The 27720-nt window shown below is 47.6% G+C and overlaps 1 protein-coding gene and 1 pseudogene across 1 annotated transcript in view; both read right to left on the bottom strand.

The window, feature by feature from the left end:
- The window catches only part of LOC134884584 (solute carrier family 2, facilitated glucose transporter member 9-like), a 150124-nt gene that overhangs the window by 96739 nt on the left and 25665 nt on the right, over nucleotides 1-27720 (bottom strand). The window contains exon 5 of the mRNA XM_063913000.1: nucleotides 7558-7687. Within this exon, the coding sequence (XP_063769070.1) occupies nucleotides 7558-7687 (130 nt within the window). The remainder of the gene's footprint in view (nucleotides 1-7557; nucleotides 7688-27720) is intronic.
- Nucleotides 23221-23339, bottom strand: LOC134949617 (5S ribosomal RNA; annotated as a pseudogene).

Here is a 27720-nt window from a genome sequence, read left to right as displayed (position 1 = left end):
GACTTCGGTAGATTTAGAATCCAACCGTGTTGCTGGAGCACTCTCAGTAATTTCTCTCTTGATCTCGCTTTTATCAGGAGATCGTCCAAGTATGGGATAATTGTGACTCCATGCTTGCGCAGGTCCACCATCATTTCCGCCATTATCTTGGTGAAAATCCTCGGGGCCGTGGAAAGTCCAAATGGTAACGTCTGAAATTGGTAATGACAATCCTGTATAGCGAATCTCAGGTATTCCTGATGGGGGGCATATATGGGGACATGAAGGTACGCATCCTTTATGTCCAGAGACACCATAAACTCCCCCTCCTCCATGTTGGCTATTATCGCTCTGAGTGATTCCATTTTGAATTTGAATCTTTTTATGTACAGGTTTAGGGATTTCAGATTCAAAATCGGTCTGACCGAACCGTCCGGATTCGGGACCACAAATAGGGTTGAGTAGTAACCTCTTCCCTGCTGGTGCAGGGGAACCTTGATTATCACTTGCTGTATACACAGCGTTTGAATTGCAGCTAACACTACATCCCTTTCCGATGTGGAAGCTGGTAAGGCCGACTTGAAAAATCGGCGCGGGGGCACCTCCTCGAATTCCAGTTTGTAACCCTGTGAAACTATTTCCAACACCCAGGGATTCAGGTCCGATCTGACCCAGGCCTGACTGAAAAGTCGAAGACGTGCCCCCACCGGTGCGGACTCCCTCAGGGGAGCCACAGCGTCATGCTGTGGGTTTTGGAGCAGCCGGGGAGGACTTTTGTTCCTGGGCACCTGCCGAAGCAGGTGCTCTCTTGCCTCTGCCCTTACCTCTGGCGAGGAAAGAGGATCCCCGACCTCTTTTGGACTTGTGCGACCGAAAGGACTGCATCTGATAAGGTGTTGCTTTCTTTTGCTGTTGGGGAATATATGGTAAAAAATTTGATTTACCTGCTGTAGCTGTGGAAACCAGGTCCGTCAGCCCATCCCCAAACAATACATCACCCTTATAGGGTAGTACTTCCATATGTTTTTTGGAATCCGCATCACCCGTCCATTGGCGAGTCCATAAGGATCTTCTCGCGGAGATAGACATGGCATTGGCCCTAGAAGCTAGCAATCCAATGTCCCTTTGAGCATCCCTCATAAACAAGACTGCGTCTTTTATATGTGCTAGAGTTAGGAATATAGTATCCTTATCCATAGTATCAAATTGATCTGTCAGCTCATCTGTCCAAGCTGCAATTGCGCTACACATCCATGCCGACGCAATCGTCGGTCTTAGCACAGCACCCGTATGAGAATAAATACCCTTTAAGGTAGTTTCTTGCCTGCGATCTGCAGGGTCCTTAAGGGCCGCTGTGTCAGGAGACGGTAGCGCCACTTTCTTGGACAAGCGCGTCAGGGCCTTGTCCACAGTGGGGGGTAATTCCCAAATCTCCCTGTCCTGCTTAGGGAAAGGGTATGCCATAAAAATTCTTTTGGGGATCTGCGGTCTTTTATCCGGAGTCTCCCAAGCTTTTCCAAAGAACTCATTTAATTCATGAGATGTGGGAAAATTAATAATATGTTTATTTCCTTAAACATGTGTACCCTTGTGTCGGGGACCGAGGGTTCATCCACAATATGCAACACATCCCTTATTGCCACAATCATACACTGAATAGTTTTAGTCACCCTAGGGTGCAATTTTACTTCATCATAGTCGACACTGGAATCAGAATCCGTGTCGGTAGTAGTGTCTTGTGTTAAGGGACGCTTTTGAGACCCCGACGGGCCCTGTGAGTCGGTCCAATCTGAGGATTGACCGCCTGATGTCCCCCCTAAACCAGCCTTATCAAGCCTTTTATGTAAAGATCTCACACTTGTATGCAACGTATGCCACATGTCCATCAAATCTGGAGTCGGCACAACCGACGGGGACACACCACTCATTTGCTCCACCTCCTCCTTGGAGAAGCCTTCCGCCTCAGACATGTCGACACACATGTACCGACACCCCACACACACAGGGAGTTACCTATAAGGGGACAAAACCCCAACCAGGCCCTTAGGAGAGACAGAGAGATAGAGTATGCCAGCACACACCCAGCGCTTAAAAACACTGGAATATATGACCAGATAGCGCTGTTATATGTTTATAATTGTAATCTCCACTCACTGCGTCGCCAAAGTGCCCCCTCCTCCTTTTTTCAACCTGTGAAGCTCAGCAGGGGAGAGAACAGGGAGCCAGTGTTTTCTCATGCAGCCTCTGTGGAGAAAATGGCGCTGGTTAGTGCTGAGGATCAAGCCCCGCCCACCCGACGGCGGGCTTCGGTCCCATCATCATATACTAATAAAATGGCGGGGGTCCGCAGATTTACTGTCCCACAGCCTAATCCATCGTATTTATGGCCAAATTGAGGTTAATTGCTGCCCAGGGCGCCCCCCCACCCCTACGCCCTGCACCCTTCAGTGCCTGCTTGTGTGTGTGTGTGTGTGTGTGTGAGACTGGGAGCAATGCGCGCTTACCTCATGAAGATCTGATGTCTTCAGCCGCCTGAAGTCTTTTCCTCAATACTCACCCGGCTTCTATCTTCGGCATCTGTGAGGAGGACGGCGGTGCGGCTCCGGGACGAACCCCAGGTGAGACCTGTGTTCCGACTCCCTCTGGAGCTAATGGTGTCCAGTAGCCTTAGAAGCAGTGCCCAACTTGACAAGCCAGCTCTGCTTCTCTCTCCTCGGTCCCACGATTGAGGGAGCCTGTTGCCAACAGGACTCCCTGAAATTAAAAAACCTTACAAAATTCTTCTTCAACAGAAAACTCTGGAGAGCTCTGCAGTGCACCCATTCTCCTCTGGGCACAAGATCTAACTGAGGTCTGGAGGAGGGGCATAGAGGGAGGAGCCAGTGCACACCCATAGTCAAAGTTCTTTTTAGGTGCCCTATCTCCTGCGGAGCCCATCTATACCCCATGGTCCTTTCGGAGTCCCCAGCATCCTCTAGGACGTAAGAGAAACCATGTTTAGACATAATTCAAAGTCCTACCGCTGACATGATTCCTAAAGGGGGGTACACATGGAGGGTTCAGTACTTAAATTCTAAGTAATCTGACTAGATTGCTTAGAATTTAAGCAGGGATCTCTCCGTGTGTATGCCCCTCAGCGATAGTGATGCACGGCCCCGCGTGTCGCTATTGCCGGTGCTAGGTCGCTCATTTCACTGCTGGGTCACATCGCGCTGTGCTGAGCGGGGGGAGAGATGTGTGCTGAGCGGTCACTGATAAATCACTCAGCACACATCTCTCCCCATGTGTACAGGGCTTTAGTGTCATGGCACCAGAGGTTTGTTGATTCAGGCCGGGGGCCCCTTGGGCTTGCTGTACAGTATATGCTGGAGTGTGAAAGTAGCTGGATGGCTTAAAAGTACTATTCCTTATGCAGTTCACTAGTAGTAGCAGCAGAAGACGACAAATACTGCAGAATTTGTAAGACAGATAGTGAGAACAGGCGCAGGCTTGTAGAAAAGCCTGTCGCTGTAGCAATATGTAGGATATCTTGGAGCAGACTACAATTTCAATGGAACTGGGTGCTGGGAAAACAACTGAAGCAGGCTTCTGGAAACACTGGAATTGTGTACCGGAAGTAAAGCTGAAGTAGGCTACAGGATACACTGGAACTGTGTCGCGTACCAGCAGTAAAGCTGAAGCAGGCAGGCTGCAGGAATACTTTGGAATTTTGGAACAAGGGCCCTCATTCCGAGTTGTTCGCTCGCAAGCTGCTTTTAGCAGCTTTGCACACTCTAAGCCGCCACCTACTGGGAGTGAATCTTAGCTTAGCAAAATTGCGAACGAAAGATTCACAATATTGCGAAAAGACTTCTCTGTGCAGTTTGAGTAGCTCCAGACTTACTCTTCCAGTGCGATCAGTTCAGTGCTTGTCGTTCCTGGTTTGACGTCACAAACACACTCGGCGTTCGCCCAGACACTCCTCCGTTTCTCCAGCCACTCCCGCGTTTTCCCCAGAAACGGTAGCGTTTTTTCAAACACTCCCATAAAACGGCCTGTTTCCGGCCAGAAACACCCACTTCCTGTCAATCACATTACGATCACCAGAACGAAGAAAAAACCTCGTAATGCCGTGAGTAAAATTCCTAACTGCATAGCAAATTTACTTGGCGCAGTCGCAGTGCGAACATTGCGCATGCGCAGTTAGCGGAAAATCGCTGCGATGCGAAGAAAATTACCGAGTGAACAACTCGGAATGACCACCAAGGTGCCAGAAGCACAACTGGAGCAGACTTCAGAAAATACAGGAACTGGGTGCTAGAGCACTAATAGAGCAGATTGCATTTATATTTGCTGTGATGCAATACTGGAGCAGGTTTGCTGGAATATACTGGATAAATGCTGCGAAGCAAATACTGGAGCAGGTGTGGGGGAACACACTGAGGCAGAATGCTGTGAAGCAATTACTGGAGAAGGTGTGTTGGAACACACTGAGGGCCCGATTCAGCATGGAACGCATCTATGATGTGTTCACATGCTGAAGCCCTTTTGCAGTGTGCGCATATGCAGAGGCCGCACTGAACATGCTCACACAGTGAGATGCGATGGCATCTCACATAAGTGAACGCCTCTGGCTGATTGACAGGCAGAGGCGTTCGCAGGAAGGGAGGGGATGCTGAAGCGCTGTTTAGAGGGCAGCGTTGCTGCGTTGAGGGCACAGTCCAGACAATGTAGGCGTGTCAGGACCATTCGCGGGGTGGGCCGCAGCAGCTGCGTGATGTCACAAGCAGCCGCTGCAACCTGAAACATGGTGGGTAGCCGTCTGCCTTTGCAGCTAGGCTGTGCCGGCAGAGGGCTACCCTTATCATGTGAGTGTTTCGCTTCAGAGCGAAGCACTCACATGTTAGAGGAGAGGAAGGGCACGGCATGCGGGGTGGATTTGCCCTGTGCTGGGCGTCCCCTGCATGCTAGTGTAGCGGGGGGAAGCTGTAGAGATGTTGTACTGGCAATGTTCAATAGTTTACAGTTGACACTGTATGCACTGATAGGCTGGAAGGAAAATGTGACTGAAGTTGCTGGAGGCTAAACAGTTTTGTGGATCTGCAGATAGCTCAGGGGAACATGGAGGGCAAAATAATTACAGCACCATACTTCGTGATGGGGTCCCAGAATCCCGCGTGTGGAACAAAGAAGTTGCCAAAGCAATAGTCATTTTTGGGGCTTTGCAGCTGCTTTAGCTTCCCTATTCTTGAAAGGCCAGTGGCAGAACTAGTAGCGGTGCAGCCAGTGCATTGCACTGGGGCCCGCCACAGTGAAAGGGCTCAAAGTCGCCACACTGACTCTTTGTAAGCCCCAATCCAATGCATGTATTCAAGTCCCAGGCGAAGCGGGAAGTGGGCCGCTCTCCACTCATGCACCTGCTTCCCCCAGACTTAATGGTGCTGCTGTGACGTGAACGGCCTCTCAGCTCCTCCACCCAGACCTAGTAGTGCTGCTGATGAGGATGGCTTGGCTGGAGGAGGAGGAGGGGCCGCTCTCCTCTCAGCTCCTCACCTTTCCCCTTACTATGGGTGACTGAGGCTGCACTTGGGCGCTGTAGACCTGATGTCACGGTTAGTCCCTGGCACCAAATATCTATCGAAACAGAGGAGCCGGAGGAGCAGATCCATCGGCCAGCAGTTTTCATGCACAGCTGCCACCTGGTATTCAGGGGAAGAGACTAAAGACTGGTTGGAGGACAGAAGGAAGGACCCTGGCCCAAAACATTTCCTCCCTCCCCTCCCCCTGCCTGCCTGCTCTGTGAGGAAGTCCTGAAGTTGCTCTTGCCACCATTGCTGGGGATGCGTGTGAGGAGTGGATAAGCTGCCCTCCACCCTACAGCTCTACCATGGGCCCAGGTAAGTAAATTGTAATATGTAACACATTTGTCACCCTCTTCCTCTGCCAGTCTTCCTCTCCCATCCACCTTTTCCTCTCATCATCACCCTTTTCCTCTCCCTGTCACCCTCTACCTATCTCCATCACCTCTGCCTCTCTCTCTGTCACCCTCTGCCTCTCTCCTTCACCCTCTGCCTCTCCCTATCATCCTCTGCCTCTCTCTGTCACCCTCTGCCTCTCCCCATCACCATCTGCTTCTCCCCGTCACCCTCTTCCTCTTTCTGACACCCTCTGCCTCTCCCAGTCACCCTCTTCCTGTCAAGCTCTTCTTCTCCCTATCACCCTCTTCTGTTCCCCATCACACTTTACCTATCCTTGTCACCCTCTGCCTGCCTCTGTTACCCCCTGCATCACCCCATCACCCTCTGCCTATTCCCGTCACCCTTTTCCTCTCCCCGTCACCCTCTTCCTCTTCCCATCACCCTCTGCCTTTCCCCATCACCCTATTCCTCTCCCCATCACCCTCTTTCTCTCTCTGTCAACCTCTTCCTCTCATCCTGTCCCTCCCTCCATCACCCTCTGCTTCTCCCCGCCACCCTCTTCCTCTCTCCATCACCCTCTTCCTCTCTCCATCACCCTCGTCCTCTCTCCATCACCCTCGTCCTCTCTCCATCACCCTCGTCCTCTCTCCATCACCCTCTTCATCTCCCCATCACCCTCTGCCTATTCTCGTCACCCTCTTCCTCTCTCCATCACCTTCTTCCTCTCCCTGTCACCCTCTTCCTCTCCCTGTCACCATTTTCCTCTCCCCATCACCCTCTGCCTCTTCCTGTCACTCTCTTCCTCTCTTTGTAAGCCACTTCCTTGTGGCATATTATGGTGTGAGGCATAGGGGGTCCAAAGTATATTTTTGAAGTTCCACCCCTGTGAAAGGCTATTTGATTTTGGTCCCACCAATCTCAAAAAATGTTGCATGCCTGGTTTTTACTGTATGTTTGTTCTTCTCTGAAGTGTTGCAGAAAAGATAATTAAGGGAAATTTCTATTTCTCATGGCCTATAGCAAATGAACACAATTACCTTGTGTAAATGTTTTCATTATTGTGTCCAGATTTTTCCCAAACCAAAAATCTTACAAAAAAAGATTGATAGAAAGAAATTTGATTGAGGATCTTACAGCCATAGAGTCAATTGTAGGACTATCCTTCCTAGTGACCACTGCTAGATATTCTTCTGGAGGAGGAAGAAATTCACTGGCACTAGAGGGAACAGTTGCATATTATCTACGTCAACACTGATTTATCTGCCACTGTATATTAAGTCCTCATTAATTACAAACTTTTCCTGCATATACATACTGCAAATTATTTTGTTGTTGGAGATGTATTTGTCTGGTAGGCTAGGTCCGTGTTTACTTGGGCTTAGATACCGTATATCGTCCACCCATGAAGACCCCACATATTCATCACGCAAAAGTCTATTACAGTACATGCTGCACAAATGAGTTTTGCTAGTTTTCTTCTCTCTACAACGCTCTGCAGGAGTACTACAGAGAGAAATATTAGTAACTCTCTAAAACTATGATAAAATAAAATTTTTAATAAAGCACTCCTAAAAACCTATGCACAGTTGTCTTTGGCTTTTTGGGTCTCAGGCTCCCACGAGCATTTGCAATGTTCAACATCTTATTCTGTATAACATACAGTATCTGATCTGGATCCCACCTGAGTCCAACAATTTGGCCAAAGAGCTTTCCTGAAGTTACGAAGATCGGAGCTGTAGTGCTTGTGAATCCTTTAAGTTTTCTGGGAGCAATTTCTCCAAGGTACTGAATGTATATGTTGATTGACAAGCCTATCAGAGAAAAGACTATGATTATCTGTAGGGTGGAAAGTTTGTTTTCCGAAGTAGACACCACAGACATACATTGAAACATCTGCAATCAGTAAAGATTAATATCTAATCATTTGTGTTTCTTTACAATGAATTATATGCAATTAAATCCTAAATTCCTGGGATTCGCTTGCTTATCAAAATTGTTCTAAATTCCAAAAGTTAGTAAAAGAAGAGAAGAAAAGAAAATCTGTAAAATTGTATGCCTACAGTACAGTATGTCTACATTTAACTCCTGCAGTGACTGTGACTATATGGTCACCCATATGTACAGGATCACTGAATATTAAATAATTTGTCATCTGCAAATGTGTTAGCTACAGCCAGTCACCCTAACCTTACCCCAGAGGCATTACTGTGGGAGGAATGGAGTCGGCTTCCGCCGGGCTCTTGCTCTGTAGGGGGGCACCTCTCCTCCCGTTCCATGTGTTCAGCTAAACCATTCAATTAAATTAATTGATAGCCTAGCTCTTCCTCCCTGCACCTTACAAGTCACACCCTCTTTATTATAGAAACATATTTTACAAGTATCATACCCAAGATTAGAACCCACAACCTATTTCACTGGAAGTAGACTCCTTATTGTTGAAGCTATTTGCTCCTGTATAATTGACAATTACACACTTACTGACAATTGCAAGTAACTTCATATAGTTAGAATTCTCACACATCCTATGCAGGAGTAAATAACTCCATCAGTAATGCTGGCCATACACTTGTGCGATGCCCAGCGACATTGCGGGGCATCGCACCTGAACTGCCAAAGTGATTACCATGCGAACATGCGATAGATCGCATGGTAATCACGTGATGGGCACGTCACCGCCGAGTGGGAGTGGCCTCGCACATCGCAGTGCGATATATCTCATGTGGGGTTAAAACCACTGCGCACTATGATGCGAGAAATATTAAGTGCAGCACATAATATCTTGAGACGCGATATTCGAGTGGCGTGCCCGTGCATCGCGTCTCATGGTACCTAAAATGTGCATACAATCCCTCGATTTCTCTCACAGATGTGGTCGAAATCGAAGGCTAGTACCGATAATCTCACAAGCGTATGGGCACCATTAGGTGCCTGATTCCAGTATAATAGGTCGTGGGTTCTAATCCTGGGTATGATGCTTGTAAAATAATTGTTAGTGAAATAATCAGCATTGTGTGTGACTGAGCAAATCTATGTAGTGTGTGACTGCACAATACATAGATCTGCCTAGTTGCAACAGTTTTGAACTGACAATTCTAGCTTCATATAGGGGGTAATTCCAAGTTGATCGCAGCAGGAAAATTTTTAGCAGTTGGGCAAAACCATGTGCACTGCAGGGGGGCCGATATAACATTTGCAGAGAGAGTCAGATTTGGGTGGGTTATTTTGTTTCTGTGCAGGGCAAATACTGGCTGCTTTATTTTTATACTGCAATTTAGATTGCAGATTGAACACACCACACCCAAATCTAACTCTCTCTGCACATGTTATATCTGCCTCCCCTGCAGTGCACATGGTTTTGCCCAACTGCTAAAAATGTCCTGCTGCGATCAACTTGGAATTACCCCCATAGTTAGAATCTGCAGGCTTGCTAAGCAGGAACAAATATCTCTATCAGTAAGGTGTCTGCCTTCAGTGTAACAGGTCACAGGTTAAAATCCTATGTATGACTGCTAAGAAATGTGTGATTTAAAATAAGTGACAATGAAATATACAGTATATAACCTTTTTTTATTCAGAACATTCCATATACACACACATATATACAGGGCCGGACTAAAAATAGGCCCTGGGATTTTTTAAGCAGACAGGCCCACCTCGGTGTCAGCATCTGACTCCTCCCCTTACTATTCCTGACTCCTCCTACTTAGTCTATGCTCTTACAAATATAATTAATATAACAACATACAAGCGTACATCGTTCTCTATTAAAATACACAGAACAAAGCTCATCTTGCAGGGGATTCCATCATGTGCCAAAGTCAGACATTTGGTTGGTTCTGTTAGGTAAAGCGGAGACTTCATTGGTGTAGATCACACAAAAAGAAAAGGGAATGCATCCCCCCCCAAAAAAAGTGCTATTAGAAAAGTGATGAATTTGCGCGCCACAAAAAAGGGGCGTGTCCTTGCTGAAATGGGTGTGGCTTTGCATAAAGGGGTGTGGTATTGCAGGGAAAAACTACCTTAAACCCCAGTTTTGAAACCTGCACGCCCAGACGTTGGCCACCACAGGAAAAAAAAATAATCCTGAATCATGCCCCTTATATTATTTGTCATTTTTCCTCCTTATAGTAATGCCCAGTATACATTATGCCACATACTGCAATGGACCTTAGACATTATGCCACACACCATAATGCCCCCGACACAATATGCCACACACCATAATGCTGCCCCCGACACATTATGCCTCACACCATAATGCCTGTGACATATTATGCCATGATTACGCCACGCATCGCAATGCTTGTTATACATTATGCTACACACTGCAATGCCCATGATACATTATACCACTATGCCTGTGACACAGTATACCATACAACGTCATGCCTGTGACACATTATGCCACACACCACAATGCCCGTTATACATTATGCCACTCACCGTAATGCCTGACACATTATGCCACACACCGCAATGCCCGTTATACATTATGCCACACACCGTAATACCTGTGACACATTATGCCACACACCGCAATGCCCGTTATACATTATGACACACAGGTGGTCATTCCGAGTTGTTCGCTCGTTATTTTTTTCCCGCAACGGAGCGATTAGTCGCTAATGCGCATGCGCAATGTTCGCAGTGCGACTGCGCCAAGTAAATTTGCTATGCAGTTAGGTATTTTACTCACGGCATTACGAGGTTTTTTCTTCGTTCTGGTGATCGTAATGTGATTGACAGGAAGTGGGTGTTTCTGGGCGGAAACTGGCCGTTTTATGGGAGTGTTTGAAAAAACGCTACCGTTTCTGGGAAAAACGCGGGAGTGTCTGAAGAAACGGGGGAGTCTCTGGCCGAACGCTGGGTGTGTTTGTGACGTCAAACCAGGAACGAAACTGACTGAACTGATCGCAGATGCCGAGTAAGTCTGGAGCTACTCAGAAACTGCTAAGAAGTTTCTATTCGCAATTCTGCTAATCTTTCGTTCGCAATTTTGATAAGCTAAGATTCACTCCCAGTAGGCGGCGGCTTAGCGTGTGCAAAGCTGCTAAAAGCAGCTTGCGAGCGAACAACTCGGAATGAGGGCCACACTGCAATGACCCTGAGACATTATACCACAATGCCCGTGATATAGTATACCACACACCGTAATGCCTGTGACACATTATGACACACACCGCAATGTCCGTGATACATTATGCCACACACCACAATCCCCATTACACGCCACGGCGGGGCCTGCGGGGGCAGTAGTTACGCCAGTGGGGTTGACCACAGAGGAGGACACATCTGTGCATACCAAAGCAGAGCTGTAAGTATACATTTTTGTGCCCTGAGTAGATAAAGAGCATTGGTGTCCCTGTCCATACACAAGGCGGGGAGAGTGCGCGCCGTAGGAGTGCATCGAAAAATAGGGTTTGGTCTCACTAGGCAGGGGCGTGACCACACAATAGTACCCTAATTCAAATTATGCCACAGTAGTGAAGGGGGAAGGGGGGGGACGGAGGGGGAGAGAAAGAACAGAGAGAGGGGGTGAGGATATATATATATATATATATATATATATATATATAGAGAGAGAGAGAGAGAGAGAGAGAGAGAGAGAGCGCAGAGAGGACAGACAGAAAGAGAGTGAGAGTCAACAAGGATCTGTCTACACCTAGCTGGGGGGCAGCACTCTCCCTGCAGTGCTGATGCTGCAGATGTCTGTCTGCTGTGCTGCTGCCAGGATCCAGGAACAGGGGCTCAGGCAGGCAAACTGGATGCTTGTGGCAGGTGAGTGGAGGAGGCAGGAGCCGGTGCACATGGTGAGCAGGATGCACGAGTACAGGCAGGCAGACACTTTCATCTGAGCATTGCACCTGCTGCTCAGCTCCCTGACCGCGCGCGCCTTTCAGTTCATACCCAGCGCGACTTAACATGGAACTCCGCCCACTCAGCTCCCCCTTCCTGCCCGCATGTCTCATACTCTGGCCGGCTCGTTCGCGTCATGACCACACATGAAACTCCGCCCGCTTCGTCCCGCCCAGGACGTGGTGCTGCAGGACTCATATGGGGTCTCACTGTCCCTCAGCTCCCCCTGCTCGCACCACTCGTACTTGCCGCTCGGTCGCGTCATGACGCAGCCGCGTCATGACATCACTATGCAAATGACGCGTCCGCTCAGTACAGCGCCGCCGAGGAGGCGGTGCTGCAGACGGACTCGAAATGGATGAATAAATCGGCCCACCTGGCCATCGGCCCTTCTGGCATGTGCCAGATGTCCAGTCCGGCCCTGTATATATATATATATATATATATATATATATATATATATATATAATTTTTTTTTGTAATGTGTGTATATATACAGTATATATATATATATACTAGCTGGAGTTGCCCGGGATTTTAAGAATGTCTGTTTACAAAAATAAATGTAAATATTAAACACACAGTATGAATAACATTGTAGATAGCTGAATACCCGTGCTTTGCTACGGGATGAGGATGGTAAATGCGAATGATAGTTATTCATTAATATACGTTGGTTGGAGATCTAGTATATAGGCATATCTTGCTTCCCTGACACACTCTAGTATATATGCATATCTTGCTTCCCTGACACATCCCAACGGGTGGTATTCATGTGACCGCCGGTCAGCTGACCGACAGTCACATGACCTCCTCCACCAGCCCGACGGGTCACTGTCCCGCGGGTCGGCATGCCGACCAACAGGGACTATTTCCACTCGTGGGTGTCCACGACACCCATAGAGTGGGAATAGAACCCGTGGCGACCGCAGGTCGCCACCGAGCCCGCAGCGTGGCGAGCGCAGCGAGCCCGCAAGGGGCTTGCTGCACTCGCCCTTCCCCGCCCGGATCCCGGCGTCGGTATGCTGCCGGGATCCCGGCGTCGGTAAGCTGACTGGCGGTCAGTAGACCGCCGGTCAGCCGTACTACACCCATCCCAACTATACAACTCTCAGTCTGTGGCTTCCTGCTGCCTCCATTCCCCTCCTCACATCATGTCAGGGGTTCACTACGATAGGCCGGCGGTCGGGCTCCCGGCGACCAGCATACCGGCGCCGGGAGCCCGTCCGCCGGCTTACCGACAGTGTGGCGAGCGCAAATGAGCCCCTTGCGGGCTCGCTGCGCTCGCCACGCTACGGGCACGGTGGCGCGCTACGCGCGCCAATCTATTTTATTCTCCCTCCAGGGGGGTCGTGGACCCCCACAAGGGAGAATAAGTGTCGGTATGCCGGCTGTCGGGATCCCGGCGCCGGTATACTGTGCGCCGGGATCCCGTCAGTCGGCATACTGAAGACCACCCCATGTCAGTGCCCCTGTGAAATGAGCGTTGGCTTTTTTTTTACAGTTTCTTATATAGCGCAGCACGTTATGTATCTCATGATATACTCTGTGCTGCTGGGGGACCGTGTTACTTCCACTATATAACTCTCAGTGTGTGGGTTTGTGCTACCTGCATTCCCCTCCTCACATCATGTCACTGGCCCTGTCACATGCAGCCCTGTCATCACTGACATATCATGCATGTCCTGATATAGTCTGTGCTGCTGGCCCACCCCTAGGAGTGCTAGTGGTCAATAGCGGATCTTGCTACGGGCACACAGAATTGTTTCCCGGTGCGCCGCCTTCCGGATGGCGCTGCTGCCATCCGGAGGGCGCCGCCGCCGTAGCTAGATCCGCTACTGGTGGTGCCCCCCAGTGCTGTGCTGTCACAGCTGTGCAGTGTGCGATGCACCGCACGGCATTGTGGGAGCGGCACATAGACACTAGGGGTTATGATTGACCGCTAGTGTCTATTCTGTACTATGGGAGAGACGTCATGACGTCTTTCCCATATATCCGAGGAGCGGCGCCAGCGGCCGGAGATGGAGGTAAGCAGCAGTCGGGAATCAGGAGCGGGGATGGTGAGTATTAATTATTTTTTTTTTATTTTTTTTGTAAGTGGCAAAAATGGGGGCACAACTCTACAGGGTGCACAAACAGGGGCACAACTCTACAGGGTGCACAGATGGGGACACAACTCTACAGGGGGCACAAACGGGGGCACAACTCTACAGTGGGCACAAACGGGGGCAAAACTCTACAGGGGGCACAAACTGGGGCACATCTCTACAAGGGGCACAAACGGGGGCACAACTCTACAGGGGGCACAAGTGGGGACACAACTCTACAGGGGGCACAAACTGGGGACACAACTCTACAGGGGGCACAAACTGGGGCACATCTCTACAGGGGGCACAAACGGGGGCACAACTCTACAGGGGGCACAAACGGGGGCACAACTCTACAGGGGGCACAAACAGGTGCACAACTCTACAGGGGGCACAAACTGGGGCACAATTCTACAGAGGGCACAACTCTACAGGGGGCATACCTGACCACGATCCTTTATGAAGCCACACCCCTATTTTCACCCGGAGCACCACAAGGGCTAGAACCGACCCTGCTAGTGGTGTATTACCCCCACAGTGTAAGTCATTGTGTAGCAAATTTAGTGTAAATTGCTCCAGACATTCCAGAGTTATGCTGTCTGCTGAAAACTCTGTGCTGCTGCCTCACCGCTAGGGGTGTCCGTCCCCCCCACCACCACCACAGTGTTTGTTTCCAGAGTGTAAGGCAGATGTGTACCAATTTTGGAGTATATGGGTCTAGCAATTCCGGAGTTATGTTGTCTCCTGATATAATCTGTGCTGCTGTCCCGCCCCCTAGGGGTGCTAGGGATTTCTATTTCTCTAACGTCCTAAGTGGATGCTGGGGACTCCGTAAGGACCATGGGGAATAGCGGCTCCGCAGGAGACTGGGCACAAAAGTAAAGCTTTAGAACTACCTGGTGTGCACTGGCTCCTCCCCCTATGACCCTCCTCCAAGCCTCAGTTAGATTTTTGTGCCCGAACGAGAAGGGTGCACACTAGGTGGCTCTCCTGAGCTGCTTAGTGAAAAGTTTAGTTTTAGGTTTTTTATTTTCAGTGAGACCTGCTGGCAACAGGCTCACTGCATCGAGGGACTAAGGGGAGAAGAAGCGAACTCACCTGCGTGCAGAGTGGATTGGGCTTCTTAGGCTACTGGACATTAGCTCCAGAGGGACGATCACAGGCCCAGCCATGGATGGGTCCCAGAGCCGCGCCGCCGGCCCCCTTACAGAGACAGAAGAGGTCCGGAAAATCGGCGGCAGAAGACGTCCTGTCTTCAACAAGGTAGCGCACAGCACTGCAGCTGTGCGCCATTGCTCTCAGCACACTTCACACTCCGGTCACTGAGGGTGCAGGGCGCTGGGGGGGGGCGCCCTGAGACGCAATAAAAACACCTTGGATGGCAAAAAATGCATCACATATAGCTCCTGGGCTATATGGATACATTTAACCCCTGCCAGAATACATAGAAAAACGGGAGATAAGGCCGCCGATAAGGGGGCGGAGCCTATCTCCTCAGCACACTGGCGCCATTTTCCCTCACAGCTCCGTTGGAGGGAAGCTCCCTGGCTCTCCCCTGCAGTCACTACACTACAGAAAGGGTTAAAAAAGAGAGGGGGGCACTAATTACGCGCAGTATTAAATAAAACAGCAGCTATAAGGGGAAAAACACTTATATAAGGTTATCCCTGTATATATATAGCGCTCTGGTGTGTGCTGGCAAACTCTCCCTCTGTCTCCCCAAAGGGCTAGTGGGGTCCTGTCCTCTATCAGAGCATTCCCTGTGTGTATGCTGTATGTCGGTACGTTTGTGTCGACATGTATGAGGAGAAAAATGATGTGGAGACGGAGCAGATTGCCTGTAATAGTGATGTCACCCCCTAGGGGGTCGACACCTGAGTGGATGAACTGTTGGAAGGAATTACGTGACAGTGTCAGCTCTGTATAAAAGACAGTGGTTGACATGAGACAGCCGGCTACTCAGCTTGTGCCTGTCCAGACGTCTCATAGGCCGTCAGGGGCTCTAAAGCGCCCGTTACCTCAGATGGCAGATATAGACGCCGACACGGATACTGACTCCAGTGTCGACGGTGAAGAGACAAATGTGACTTCCAGTAGGGCCACACGTTACATGATTGAGGCAATGAAAAATGTTTTACACATTTCTGATAATACGAGTACCACCAAAAAAGGGGTATTATGTTCGGTGAGGAAAAACTACCTGTAGTTTTCCTGAATCTGAGAAATTAAATGAGGTGTGTGATGATGCGTGGGTTTCCCCCGATAACAACTGATAATTTCTAAAATGTTATTGGCATTATATCCTTTCCCGCCAGAGGTTAGGGTGCGTTGGGAAACACCCCCTAGGGTGGATAAAGCGCTCACACGCTTGTAAGGGCTCTACCCTCTCCTGAGATGGCCGCCCTTAAGGATCCTGCTGATAGAAAGCAGGAGGGTATCCTGAAATGTATTTACACACATACTGGTGTTATACTGCGACCAGCAATCGCCTCAGCCTGGATGTGCAGTGCTGGGTTGGCGTGGTCGGATTCCCTGACTGAAAATATTGATACCCTAGATAGGGACTGTATATTTTTGCCTATAGAGCATTTAAAAGATGCATTTCTATATATGCGTGATGCACAGCGGAATATTTGCCGACTGGCATCAAGTCTAAGTGCGTTGTCCATTTCTACCAGTAGAGGGTTATGGACACGACAGTGGTCAGGTGATGCGGATTTCAAACGCCATTTGGAAGTATTGCCTTATTAAGGGGAGGAGTTATTTGGGGTCGGTCTTTCAGACCTGGTGGCCACGGCAACAGCTGGGAAATCCACGTTTGTACCCCAGGTCGCCTCTCAACATGAGAAGACGCCGTATTATCAGGCGCAGTCTTTTCGTGGACAAGCGGGCAAAAGGTTCCTCACTTCTGCCCCGTGACAGAGGGAGAGGAAAAAGGCTGCAGAAATCAGTCAGTTCCCAGGAACAGAAACCCTCTCCCGCCTCTGCCAAGCCCTCAGTATGACGCTGGGGCTTTACAAGCAGAATCAGGCACGGTGGGGGGCCCGTCGTGTTAATGAATTTCAGCGCGCAGTGGGCTCACTAGCAAGTAGACCCCTGGATCCTTCAGGTGATATCTCAGGGGTACAAATTGGAATTCGAGACGTCTCCCCCTCGCCGTTTCCTAAAGTCGGCTTTACCGATGTCTCCTTCTGACAGGGAGACAGTTTTGGAAGCCATTCACAAGCTGTATTCCCAGCAGGTGATAATCAAGGTACCCCTCCTACAACAGGGAACGGGGTATTATTCCACACTGTTGTGGTACCGAAGCCGGACGGCTCGGTGAGACCGATTCTAAATCTAAAATCTTTGAACACTTACATACAGAGGTTCAAATTCAAGATTGAGTCACTCAGAGCAGTGATTGCGAACCTGGAAGAAGGGGACTACATGATGTCTCGGGACATCAAGGATGCTTACCTTCATGTCCAAATTTACCCTTCTCACCAAGGGTACCTCAGGTTTATGGTACAGAACTGTCACTATCAGTTCAGACACTGCCGTATGGATGGTCCACGGCACCCCGGGTCTTTACCAAGGTAATGGCCGAAATGATGATATTCCTTCGAAGGAAGGGAATTTTAGTTATCCCTTACTTGGACGATTCCCTGATAAGGGTAAGATCCAGGGAACAGTTGGAGGTCGGTGTAGCACTATCTCAGGTAGTGTTGCGGCAGCACGATTGGATTCTCAATATTCCAAAATCGCAGCTGGTTCCGACGACTCGTCTTCTGTTCCTAGGGATGATCCTGGACACAGTCCAGAAAAAGGTGTTTCTCCCGGAGGAGAAAGTCAGGGAGTTATCCGAGCTAGTCAGGAACCTCCTAAAACCGAGCCAAGTCTCAGTGCATCAATGCACAAGGGTTCTGGGTAAAATGGTGGCTTCCTACGAAGCAATCCCATTCGGCAGATTCCACGCAAGAACTTTCCAGTGGGACCTGCTGGACAAATGGTCCGGGTCGCATCTTCAGATGCATCAGCGGATAACTTTGTCACCAAGAACAAGGGTGTCCCTCCTGTGGTGGTTGCAGAGTGCTCATCTTTTAGAGGGCCGCAGATTCGGCATTCAGGACTGGGTCCTGGTGACCACGGATGCCAGCCTGCGAGGCTGGGGAGCAGTCACACAGGGAAGGAATTTCCAGGGCTTATGGTCAAGCCTGGAGACATCACTTCACATAAATATCCTGAAGCTAAGGGCCATTTACAATGCTCTAAGCTTAGCAAGACCTCTGCTTCAAGGTCAGCCGGTGTTGATCCAGTCGGACAACATCACGGCAGTCACCCACGTAAACAGACAGGGTGGCACAAGAAGCAGGAGGGCAATGGCAGAAGCTGCAAGGATTCTTCGCTGGGCGGAAAATCATGTGATAGCACTGTCAGCAATTCCGGGAGTGGACAACTGGGAAGCAGACTTCCTCAGCAGACACGACCTCCACCCGGGAGAGTGGGGACTTCACCCAAAAGTCTTCCACATGATTATAAACCGTTGGGAAAAACTCGACAGGTATTGCGCCAGGTCAAGGGACCCTCAGGCAATAGCTGTAGACGCTCTGGTAACACCGTGGGTGTACCAGTCAGTGTATGTGTTCCCTCATCTGCCTCTCATACCCAAGGTACTGAGATTGATAAGATGGAGAGGAGTAAGCACTATATTCGTGGCTCCGGATTGGCCAAGAAGGACTTGGTAACCGGAACTTCAAGAGATGCTCACGGAGGATCCGTGGCCTCTACCTCTAAGAAGGGACCTGCTCCAGCAAGGACCCTGTCTGTTCCAAGACTTACCGTGGCTGCGTTTGACGGCATGGCGGTTGAACGCCGGATCCTGAAGGAAAAAAGGGCATTCCGGATGAAGTCATCCCTATCCTGATCAAAGCCAGGAAGGATGTAACCGCAAAATATGTTGCGTGGTGCGAGGCCAGTAAGGCCCGACGGAGGAAATTCAACTGGGTCGATTCCTACATTTCCTGCAAACAGGAGTGTCTATGGGCCTGAAATTGGGGTCCATTAAGGTTCAAATTTCGGCCCTGTCAATTTCTTCCAAAAAGAACTAGCTTCAGTCCCTGAAGTTCAGACGTTGTAAAAGGGGTACTGCATAGACAGCCTCCTTTTGTGCCTCCAGTGGCACCTTGGGATCTCAATGTAGTTTTTGGGTTCCAAAAAAGTCACATTGGTTTGAACCACTTAAATCTGTGGAGTTAAAATATCTCACATGGAAAGTGGTCATGCTGTTGGCCCTGGCCTGGGCCAGGCGCGTGTCAGAATTGGCGGCTTTATCCTGTAAAAGCCTTATCTGATTTTCCATTCGGACAGGGCGGAATTGAGGACTCGTCCTCAGTTTCTCCCTAAGGTGGTTTCAGCGTTTCACCTGAACCAACCTATTGTGGTGCCTGCGGCTACTAGGGACTTGGAGGACTCCAAGTTGCTAGACGTTGTCAGGGCCCTGAAAATATATGTTTCCAGGACGACTGGAGTCAGAAAATCTGACTCGCTGTTTATCCTGTATGCACCCAACAAGCTGGGTGCTCCTGCTTCTAAGCAGACTATTGCTCGTTGGATTTGTAGTACAATTCAGCTTGCACATTCTGTGGCAGGCCTGCCACAGCCAAAAATCTGTAAATGCCCACTCCACAAGGAAGATGGGCTCATCTTGGGCGGCTGCCCGAAGGGTCTCGGCTTTACAACTTTGCCGAGCAGCTACTTGGTCAGGAGCAGATACGTTTGTAAAATTCTACAAAATGGATACCCTGGCTGAGGAGGACCTGGAGTTCTCTCATTTGGTGCTGCAGAGTCATCCGCACTCTCCCGCCCGTTTGGGAGCTTTGGTATAATCCCCATGGTCCTTACGGAGTCCCCAGCATCCACTTAGGACGTTAGAGAAAATAAGAATTTACTTACCGATAATTCTATTTCTCGTAGTCCGTAGTGGATGCTGGGCGCCCATCCCAAGTGCAGATTGTCTGCAATACTGGTACATAGTTATTGTTACCAAAAAATCGGGTTATTGCTGTAGTGAGCCATCTTTTCTAGAGGCTCCTCTGTTATCATGCTGTTAACTGGGTTTAGATCACGAGTTGTACGGTGTGATTGGTGTGGCTGGTATGAGTCTTACCCGGGATTCAAAATCCTTACTTATTGTGTACGCTCGTCCGGGCACAGTATCCTAACTGAGGCTTGGAGGAGGGTCATATGGGGAGGAGCCAGTGCACACCAGGTAGTTCTAAAGCTTTACTTTTGTGCCCAGTCTCCTGCGGAGCCGCTATTCCCCATGGTCCTTACGGAGTCCCCAGCATCCACTACGGACTACGAGAAATAGAATTATCGGTAAGTAAATTCTTATTTTTTTTAGTTGCCTCCTGCATGTTTTAATACGCTCGTATTCCAAATTTCACGATCTTCGCTTGTAAACTGTGGATTCGGTACACCAGAAAGGGGTTTGTTTGGTGCCGCACTAGACAATGTGGTATCGTAAGAAGGCCCTATTCTATAAGGCCCTTGAAAACCAACATCGGTAGATATTTTATTTGGACCCTAGAGTGAGTGTCAGATATTTCTAAAGTTGGTGGTGCTCCCAGAGTCAGTAGAACACATAGATATAAGGGAAGACGAAAAAGAAAGACTCTATGTTGGGGCACGCTTGCTATAATGAAAATTCTTAAAACTTAAGATTTAATTGAATAAAGTTTATAAAAGAGTTTGTACACAGAAAAACACATAATAAAATTTCACCTCTACATCCAGTGTTATGAATATTTTAAGATAATTACAATTGCAAACTTATGTATTCATTAGGATGCACCTGAGGTGAAAGCATTAAAACTAGAATATCCAGGGGTTAAAGTGAGCCGGAACGGGGCAGAACTGCATTCAACTTCCGTCAGTTTCACTTGGAGACGGAACACAGTTCCGACTCCTCCGGCTCACCTAACTCGATGTCTCTGTGTTGCAGGGAGATGCCGGGCGCCCGCTGAGATTGTGTTACTAGCGGGTGCCCGGCTCCCTATCCGCAGCAGAAGCCGGACGCAGGAGCTCACCACTGAGCTCCAGCTTCCGGCTCTGTCAGTGCACGCTATGGGAGAGACGTCATGACGTCTCTCCCATAGTGCCGAGGGGCGGAAGCCGAGAGGACTGAGGCGGGTGTGGTGCTTGGTGAGTATGGTGTGTCCCCCCCATATGTGTACTGGCAGCGCTTCTACTGGGGGGCAAACTACAAAGGGGCAAACTACTGGGGGGCTTTACTACTGGGGGCAAGCTGCAAAGGGGCAAACTACTGGGGACATTACTACTGGGGCCAGGGCATTACTACTGGGAGCATAACTACAGGGGCATTACTACAAGGGGGCAAACTGCAGGGGGCTAAACTACTGGTGGCTAAACTACTGGGGGCATAACTACTGGGGGGCATTACTACAAGGGGGCAAACTAATGGGGGCATTACTAATGGGGGCTATCTACTGGGGGTAAACTACATGGGGGCTAAACAACTGGGGGCACAACTGCAGGGGGCATTACCACTGGGGGCTAAACTATAGGAGGCGGGGCTAAACTACATGGGGCAAACTACATGAGGGCTAAACTACTGGGGGCATTACCACTGGGAGGCTAAACTAAAGGGCGGGAGAGTAAACTCCTGGGGTTATAACTACAGGGCATTACCAGTGGGGTCATAACTACTGGGGCTAAACTACAGGGGGCTAAACGACTGGGGGCATTACTACAGGCAACATTACTACTGTGGGCAATACTACACGGGCATTACCATTAAGGGCATTACTGATGGGGTGCACTACTAATGAGGGCATTGTAAAGGGGGCACTTCATAAGGGGCACCACTCCTGGGGACATAAGGGGCACTACTATTGCGGGCATTGCATAAGGGGCACTACAACTGTGGGCCTTGTATATGGGGTGCTACTGCTGTGGGCATTACTGTATGTGTATTACGGCGTGCTACCAGTGCTCGAAGTGGGCCGGTATACAACAGTATGGTATAATGGCACTTCTTCGAGCACTGCAGGGCCGACAAAGAAGCTGAGCTCCCGGTCCGCCCTCCGTCCCTCCGCCCCTACCATCGCCGCCGCACTGGAAGCCCTGGTTCCAGACTCCCAGCTGCAGCAGATCTGGGACCAGGCCGGCTTTATTATCCCTGCCGTCGCATTGAGCTCCTGTGACCGCGGTGCTTCTAGTTCAAATCTGTTTCTGATTGGCTGCCGGTCTGCGGCAGCTTTGAAATATTAGCGCCGTGGTCACAGGAGCTCGATGCGGCGGCAGGGATAATAAAGCCAGCCTGGTCCCAGATCCGCTGCAGCCATCCTCAGCCTCCTCTGCCACCCCGCCCTCGGACCTCTGCACGCCACAGCCTCCTCCTCCGCACTATCTCCGAGGCACACAGCCCCCTCCACCCCACGCCTACCACTGCCTACTCATCCACTGCACCGCAGACCACCGCCGCTGCTAAACAGGTAATCTTACCCTGCTGCCTCTCTCCCTAGTCCCTACTGTATGCCCTTGCTGTCCCTCTTTCTGTCACTTTCCCTGTTCTTGCTGTCACTCTCCCTGTCCCTCTGTCACTCTATAATGTGAATTTTGGGTCATACCATGTGCTATAATGTGAATTTCGGGTCATACTGTTTGCTATAATGTGAATTTCGGCTCATACCGTGTGCTATAATGTGAATTTCGGCTCATTCTGTGTGCTATATTGTGAATTTCAGCTCATACAGTGTGCTATAATGTGAATTTCAGCTCATACTGTTGGGTATAATGTGAATTTTGGCTCATACTGTGTGCTATAATGTGAAAGGGGCACCAATAAGGGGTCCTACTATTGTGGTGCATAATGTGTATAAAGGGTATATGGTGTGGTAAACTACACGCCCCGTTTGAGTGACCACACCCCCTTTTCAGGAAGGCACTCGCCTTCGGCGCACACATAATTACGCCCTTCATTTTTCCATACCCCCACTTCAAATTTTCCACTTGGGTGCTACTACTGTGGGCATTATTACTATAGTGTGACCACACCCCTTTTTGAGACCACACTCCATTTTGCCATGTGCGCCTACCTTTATTACATGGGCGCCGTGGGGAGGGGGTTGAGTTCCACCACCTCTCTAGGACCACTTTAAGCACTGAGAATATCAATAGATATTCCGAAGATGTGAACAGAGGCAATAATCTTAATAATTGAGACTCAAATATTGTCCATTAGGTAGTGCCTTCTGTTAAGTGAAGTCTCCTGGTATGAGTTATTTGCTGTGTGTAGGTATAGTGTGACCTGGAAGAATAAGTTGGGTAGATAGAATAGGTGGTAAGAGTCAAAGGTTGCTCCAACACTTCTGCATTTTGTAATTGGCAAGAAGATAATATTACGGCACTCAATATTCCCAAGTGGTCTCCCATCTAGGTACTGATCAGGCTTCTCACTGCTTTGCTTTCAAGATCAGACGAGATTGGGTGTGAACAGTGAAATGTGGCAGCAAAATCCAGGTATAACAAATGAGAGAGTGCATGGTTAATGACAGTTACCAAGGATAGTAGTACTTCTGCTGTCCACTGGTTGTGCACAGGTTCTCTGTTACTAAAGTATTGCAGAGAGATAGTCCCCTGGCATATGGATGAGAGAGTACTGAAAAGAAAATAGCTGGTAAATGAATAGGCTAAGGGCCCCGCCTTCTGCTGTCCACTGTCATATAATGGATTATAGCGGACAGTGGATGAGAGAGGTGGGCTGGCATGGCCTATTGAAAAGGAAGAATTAAGGGTAGGCTCAATGATCTATTGATAAAGGTGCAAGTCCTTCCTACTGGATAGGAGAAAAGTAACATGTGCAAATACAGGGTTGTTTAAGGTTCGGATAGAGAGTTTTTCTCATGCCAAACAGGTATATGAAGGTGTAAGTATATGAGTATTGCACCGTAAATGTTCTAAAATAGAGCTAAGTGTCTGTTAGTAGACAATCATGTGGTAATCCATATACATAGAACTTTTTAGCGTCGGCAATAGTCCATAAGTTCAATAATATGTAAAATTACTGTTTTTGCAATTATTAACAGACAAGCATGTGGTAATCCATATACATATAACTTATTGACATCGACAATAGTCCATAAATGTAATATTGTGTCAGATTCCTGTTTTTGCAATTATATACGACCAGCATGTAGTGCTGTGTTTTTGAAAAAGTATCACTCAATGGATTTTGATATGCATTATCATAGAGCACCAGAACAGACAATTGTAATTACGTCTGATACCAAAAAAAGATGCATATATGAATAGCTACAGAGGTCAGCAGAAAAATAGTAACAATTTGCATACTGATATACTGTTGTTGAATTTGTAGCTGTATTGCCTAAAAGGTAACGTATGCGAGTACAGAGTAAAAAGTAAAAATGTTTTTCTAGTGCCCAACAGGTGCATATAGGTGCAGGTATATGAAAATTGCACCGTGGATGCTTTTTGAAAGGGCTGAATGCCCGTTAGCAGTCAAGCATGTGATATGCCATATACATATAATTTGTCAGCATTAGCAATAGTAATACATTCAATCATATATCAGACTCCGGAGTTTGCATTTGTAGCATGTGACCAGCATCTAGTCCCATAAAGTTGAAAAAGTATCAATCAGTGGACATTGTTATGCATTATCAAGATGCACTAAAGCAGATAATTAAATCTGATACAAAGAAGATACATGCATAAGTAACCACAAAATGCAGCAGTTCAGCAGAAAGTAATAGCAAATTGTATGGTGATATGCTTTGTGTTTAGTTTGCAGCTGTATCGCTCGATGGTTCATTGTCACTAATCTACATAGCAGCAAAAGACAGAAATAATGGTCTGTCTTGATGGTACATAAGTATAGGTGTACACTTAAAGAAAATCTTAGCAGCAAATTCTATACAAGAAAGATGTTCTCTCTATACCCATATGGGTGTACACAATACCAGGAGATGTGTGGGTTAAACTGTGCACAGTCCAGCGCCACTCGTCTACAAATGGCCCTTTCACGTTAGGGTGGCTTGTTCACTGGTCATATGTTATAATTGCAAAAACAGGAATCTGACACATTATTACTCTTATGGACTATTGTCGATGCCAATAAGTTATATGTATATGGATTACCACATGCTTGTCTACTAACAGACACTTAGCTCTATTTTAGAACATTTACGGTAAAATCCTCATATACTTACACCTTCATATACCTGTTAACCCTTAATTCTTCCTTTTCAATAGGCTAAGCCAGCCCACCTCTCTCATCCACTGTCCGCTATAATCCATTATATGACAGTGGACAGCAGAAGGCGGGGCCCTTAGCCTATTCATTTACCAGCTAATTCCTTTTCAGTACTCTCTAATCCATATGCCAGAGGACTATCTCTCTGCAATACTTTAGTAACAGAGAACCTGTGCACAACCAGTGGACAGCAGAAGTACTACTATCCTTGGTAACTGTCATTAACCATGCACTCTCTCATTTGTTATACCTGGATTTTACTGCCATCACTGGTCACGCCCAATCTCATCTGATCTTGGAGGCAAAGCAGTGAGAAGTGTAAATACCAAATTGCTTTCTAACTAATATTTAAAATGCCCACTCTAATATATATATATATATATATATATATATATATATATATGTGTGTAGATGCCTACGCATCTTATTACCATGTGCTATGAATGTGAGCTATACATCGCAAAACACTGCATCCCATAAGAGAAAACAATACACCCACACATTGGAGGTAATTCCAAGTTGATCGCAGCAGGAAATTTTTTAGCAGTTGGGCAAAACCATGTGCACTGCAGGGGAGGCAGATATAACATGTGCAGAGAGAGTTAGATTTGGGTGTGGTGTGTTCAATCTGCAATCTAAATTGCAGTGTAAAAATAAAGCAGCCAGTATTTACCCTGCACAGAAACAAAATAACCCACCCAAATCTAATTCTCTCTGCACATGTTATATCTGCCCCCCCTGCAGTGCACATGGTTTTGCCCAACTGCTAAAAAAAAATATCCTGCTGCGATCAACTTGGAATTACCCCATTATCTGAGTTCCAAAGCTAATTGATGTATATATTTGTTATTAAAAGGATATGTATTCAATATATCACAATGTGCAGTATATATATATAGTTACATGGTTACAATTTATACAGTAAGCAGTTAATACAAACTAAATCAAATACATACAGTTACAGGCCAGCGATACAATTACCATATTTTTCTCATATAAAGTCTTCCCTCCATATCACTCTCTCTGTAAAATCATGTAGGCACTGGTCTGGCAGCAACTCCACCATCGTCTGGGACAAAACAGCAACTCCTGTGTGTCTGATCAGCAATGCCCTATCTAGTTTGGGGGAGTGCACACATCAAGTCTAAGGGAGGGAACTTTCTCATTCATGAGGAGTCACTGGTCAATTCATATGCAAACCAGGTTCAGCCTTGAAGACATCAAAAGGGCTGGCCTGAGTTTCCTGTCCACCACCTGCTTGGAATGTCCATTGTTCTAATAAGAGTGACTTTAGCTTTCATACATTTAATCATAACTACTCATAGCAATGTCCTATAACTTAATAACAAGCATCAAATGAATCTACACATTAATCTGGTTACTGTAATACCAAACACGACATGTCTATCTTGGTCTGCTCCAATAATACACATACATGACGTTACTCCAATATATAATTTTAAATCATTATGATGTCTGACGCTTGATATGTTATAATTATGTGCTGTATGAAATATGTGTCAAATCTATCTCTGTGGCATGTCTGTGTAAATGCGTATGTTACCATATATTGCTGCGCGTATTTGCAAGCATAGCGACTCATATGTGTGGAGTCTGTATGTTCTCTCTATGTAATATTTTGACTTCGACAGTCCACCCTTTGGCAGTAAACAATAACTGCCATAAATTATTAACATAAGCAAAAAATATTTCAGACAATAATCGGTGACCTAGACACAAGTATGTATTCATTTCACAAATCAGATGTTTGACCATATTTGGGGAAGACAGGGAGGAGGACGAGACATCCTCTATATGCACTCAGCGGTCACGAGACCACTGGTTGGGTGTGGGACAACATTCAACCTATAGAGTATGCTGGGACAGTGCTTTGGCCTATAATGTCTGATTTGGACGAACATTTCACACATACATGTACCTACGTCTTTGTACACTGATGTTCGGATTCGATTGAGGTTCTGCTGGGTAGATGAAGAAGACACAAACAAATCGTGAAAGTGACATATAACATTTTCATGATCTACATATTCCTATCATTTTCTGAACATTGTTTCCATTTCTGGAACGTATTCTAGGTCTGTTTAATAATTGAACAAGAGTTATAAGTAGTGTCCTTCCTAAATAACATAAACTTTCGGAGTTCGGGGAGAGCCACTCATAAACCTTTCTTCCACATATATTAATGAGCTCTTTATCTGCAATGTGTGAATAGCCATTGTCTGATTGTTCCTGATTACCTCCCAATTTCCTGAAATTGGTGAGATTTAAACATACCAAGGATTTATCTATGGTACTGGTGGTTCTTAAGGCTAGGGGGTCTAGTTATATTATATTCTTTGTCCATCGGTCCCCTCCCCCTTCCGTGTAATTCAAGTACCTCAGCTAACTCTAAAAAAAAAAAATATGGCACTAATCCTGCATCTTTTCGTCTTAGAGGTACCTGTGAGCACATCCAACATTCCGTTTGGTTTAAGACCTTTACCCACTAGTCAGTGGTAATCACTCAAGGGATGTCTGTCACCTTATTTCTAGACTGACATCTCTGGATGCTCTCATCTTCAAATATGGGGTCATAATAACTACAAAATACAGTATTCCTCAG

Source organism: Pseudophryne corroboree, chromosome 1, assembly GCF_028390025.1.
Source record: "Pseudophryne corroboree isolate aPseCor3 chromosome 1, aPseCor3.hap2, whole genome shotgun sequence".
NCBI classification, from domain to species: Eukaryota; Metazoa; Chordata; class Amphibia; order Anura; family Myobatrachidae; genus Pseudophryne; species Pseudophryne corroboree.
Note: the sequence above shows the minus strand (reverse complement) of the source record. Positions and strands in the feature narration are given on the sequence as shown.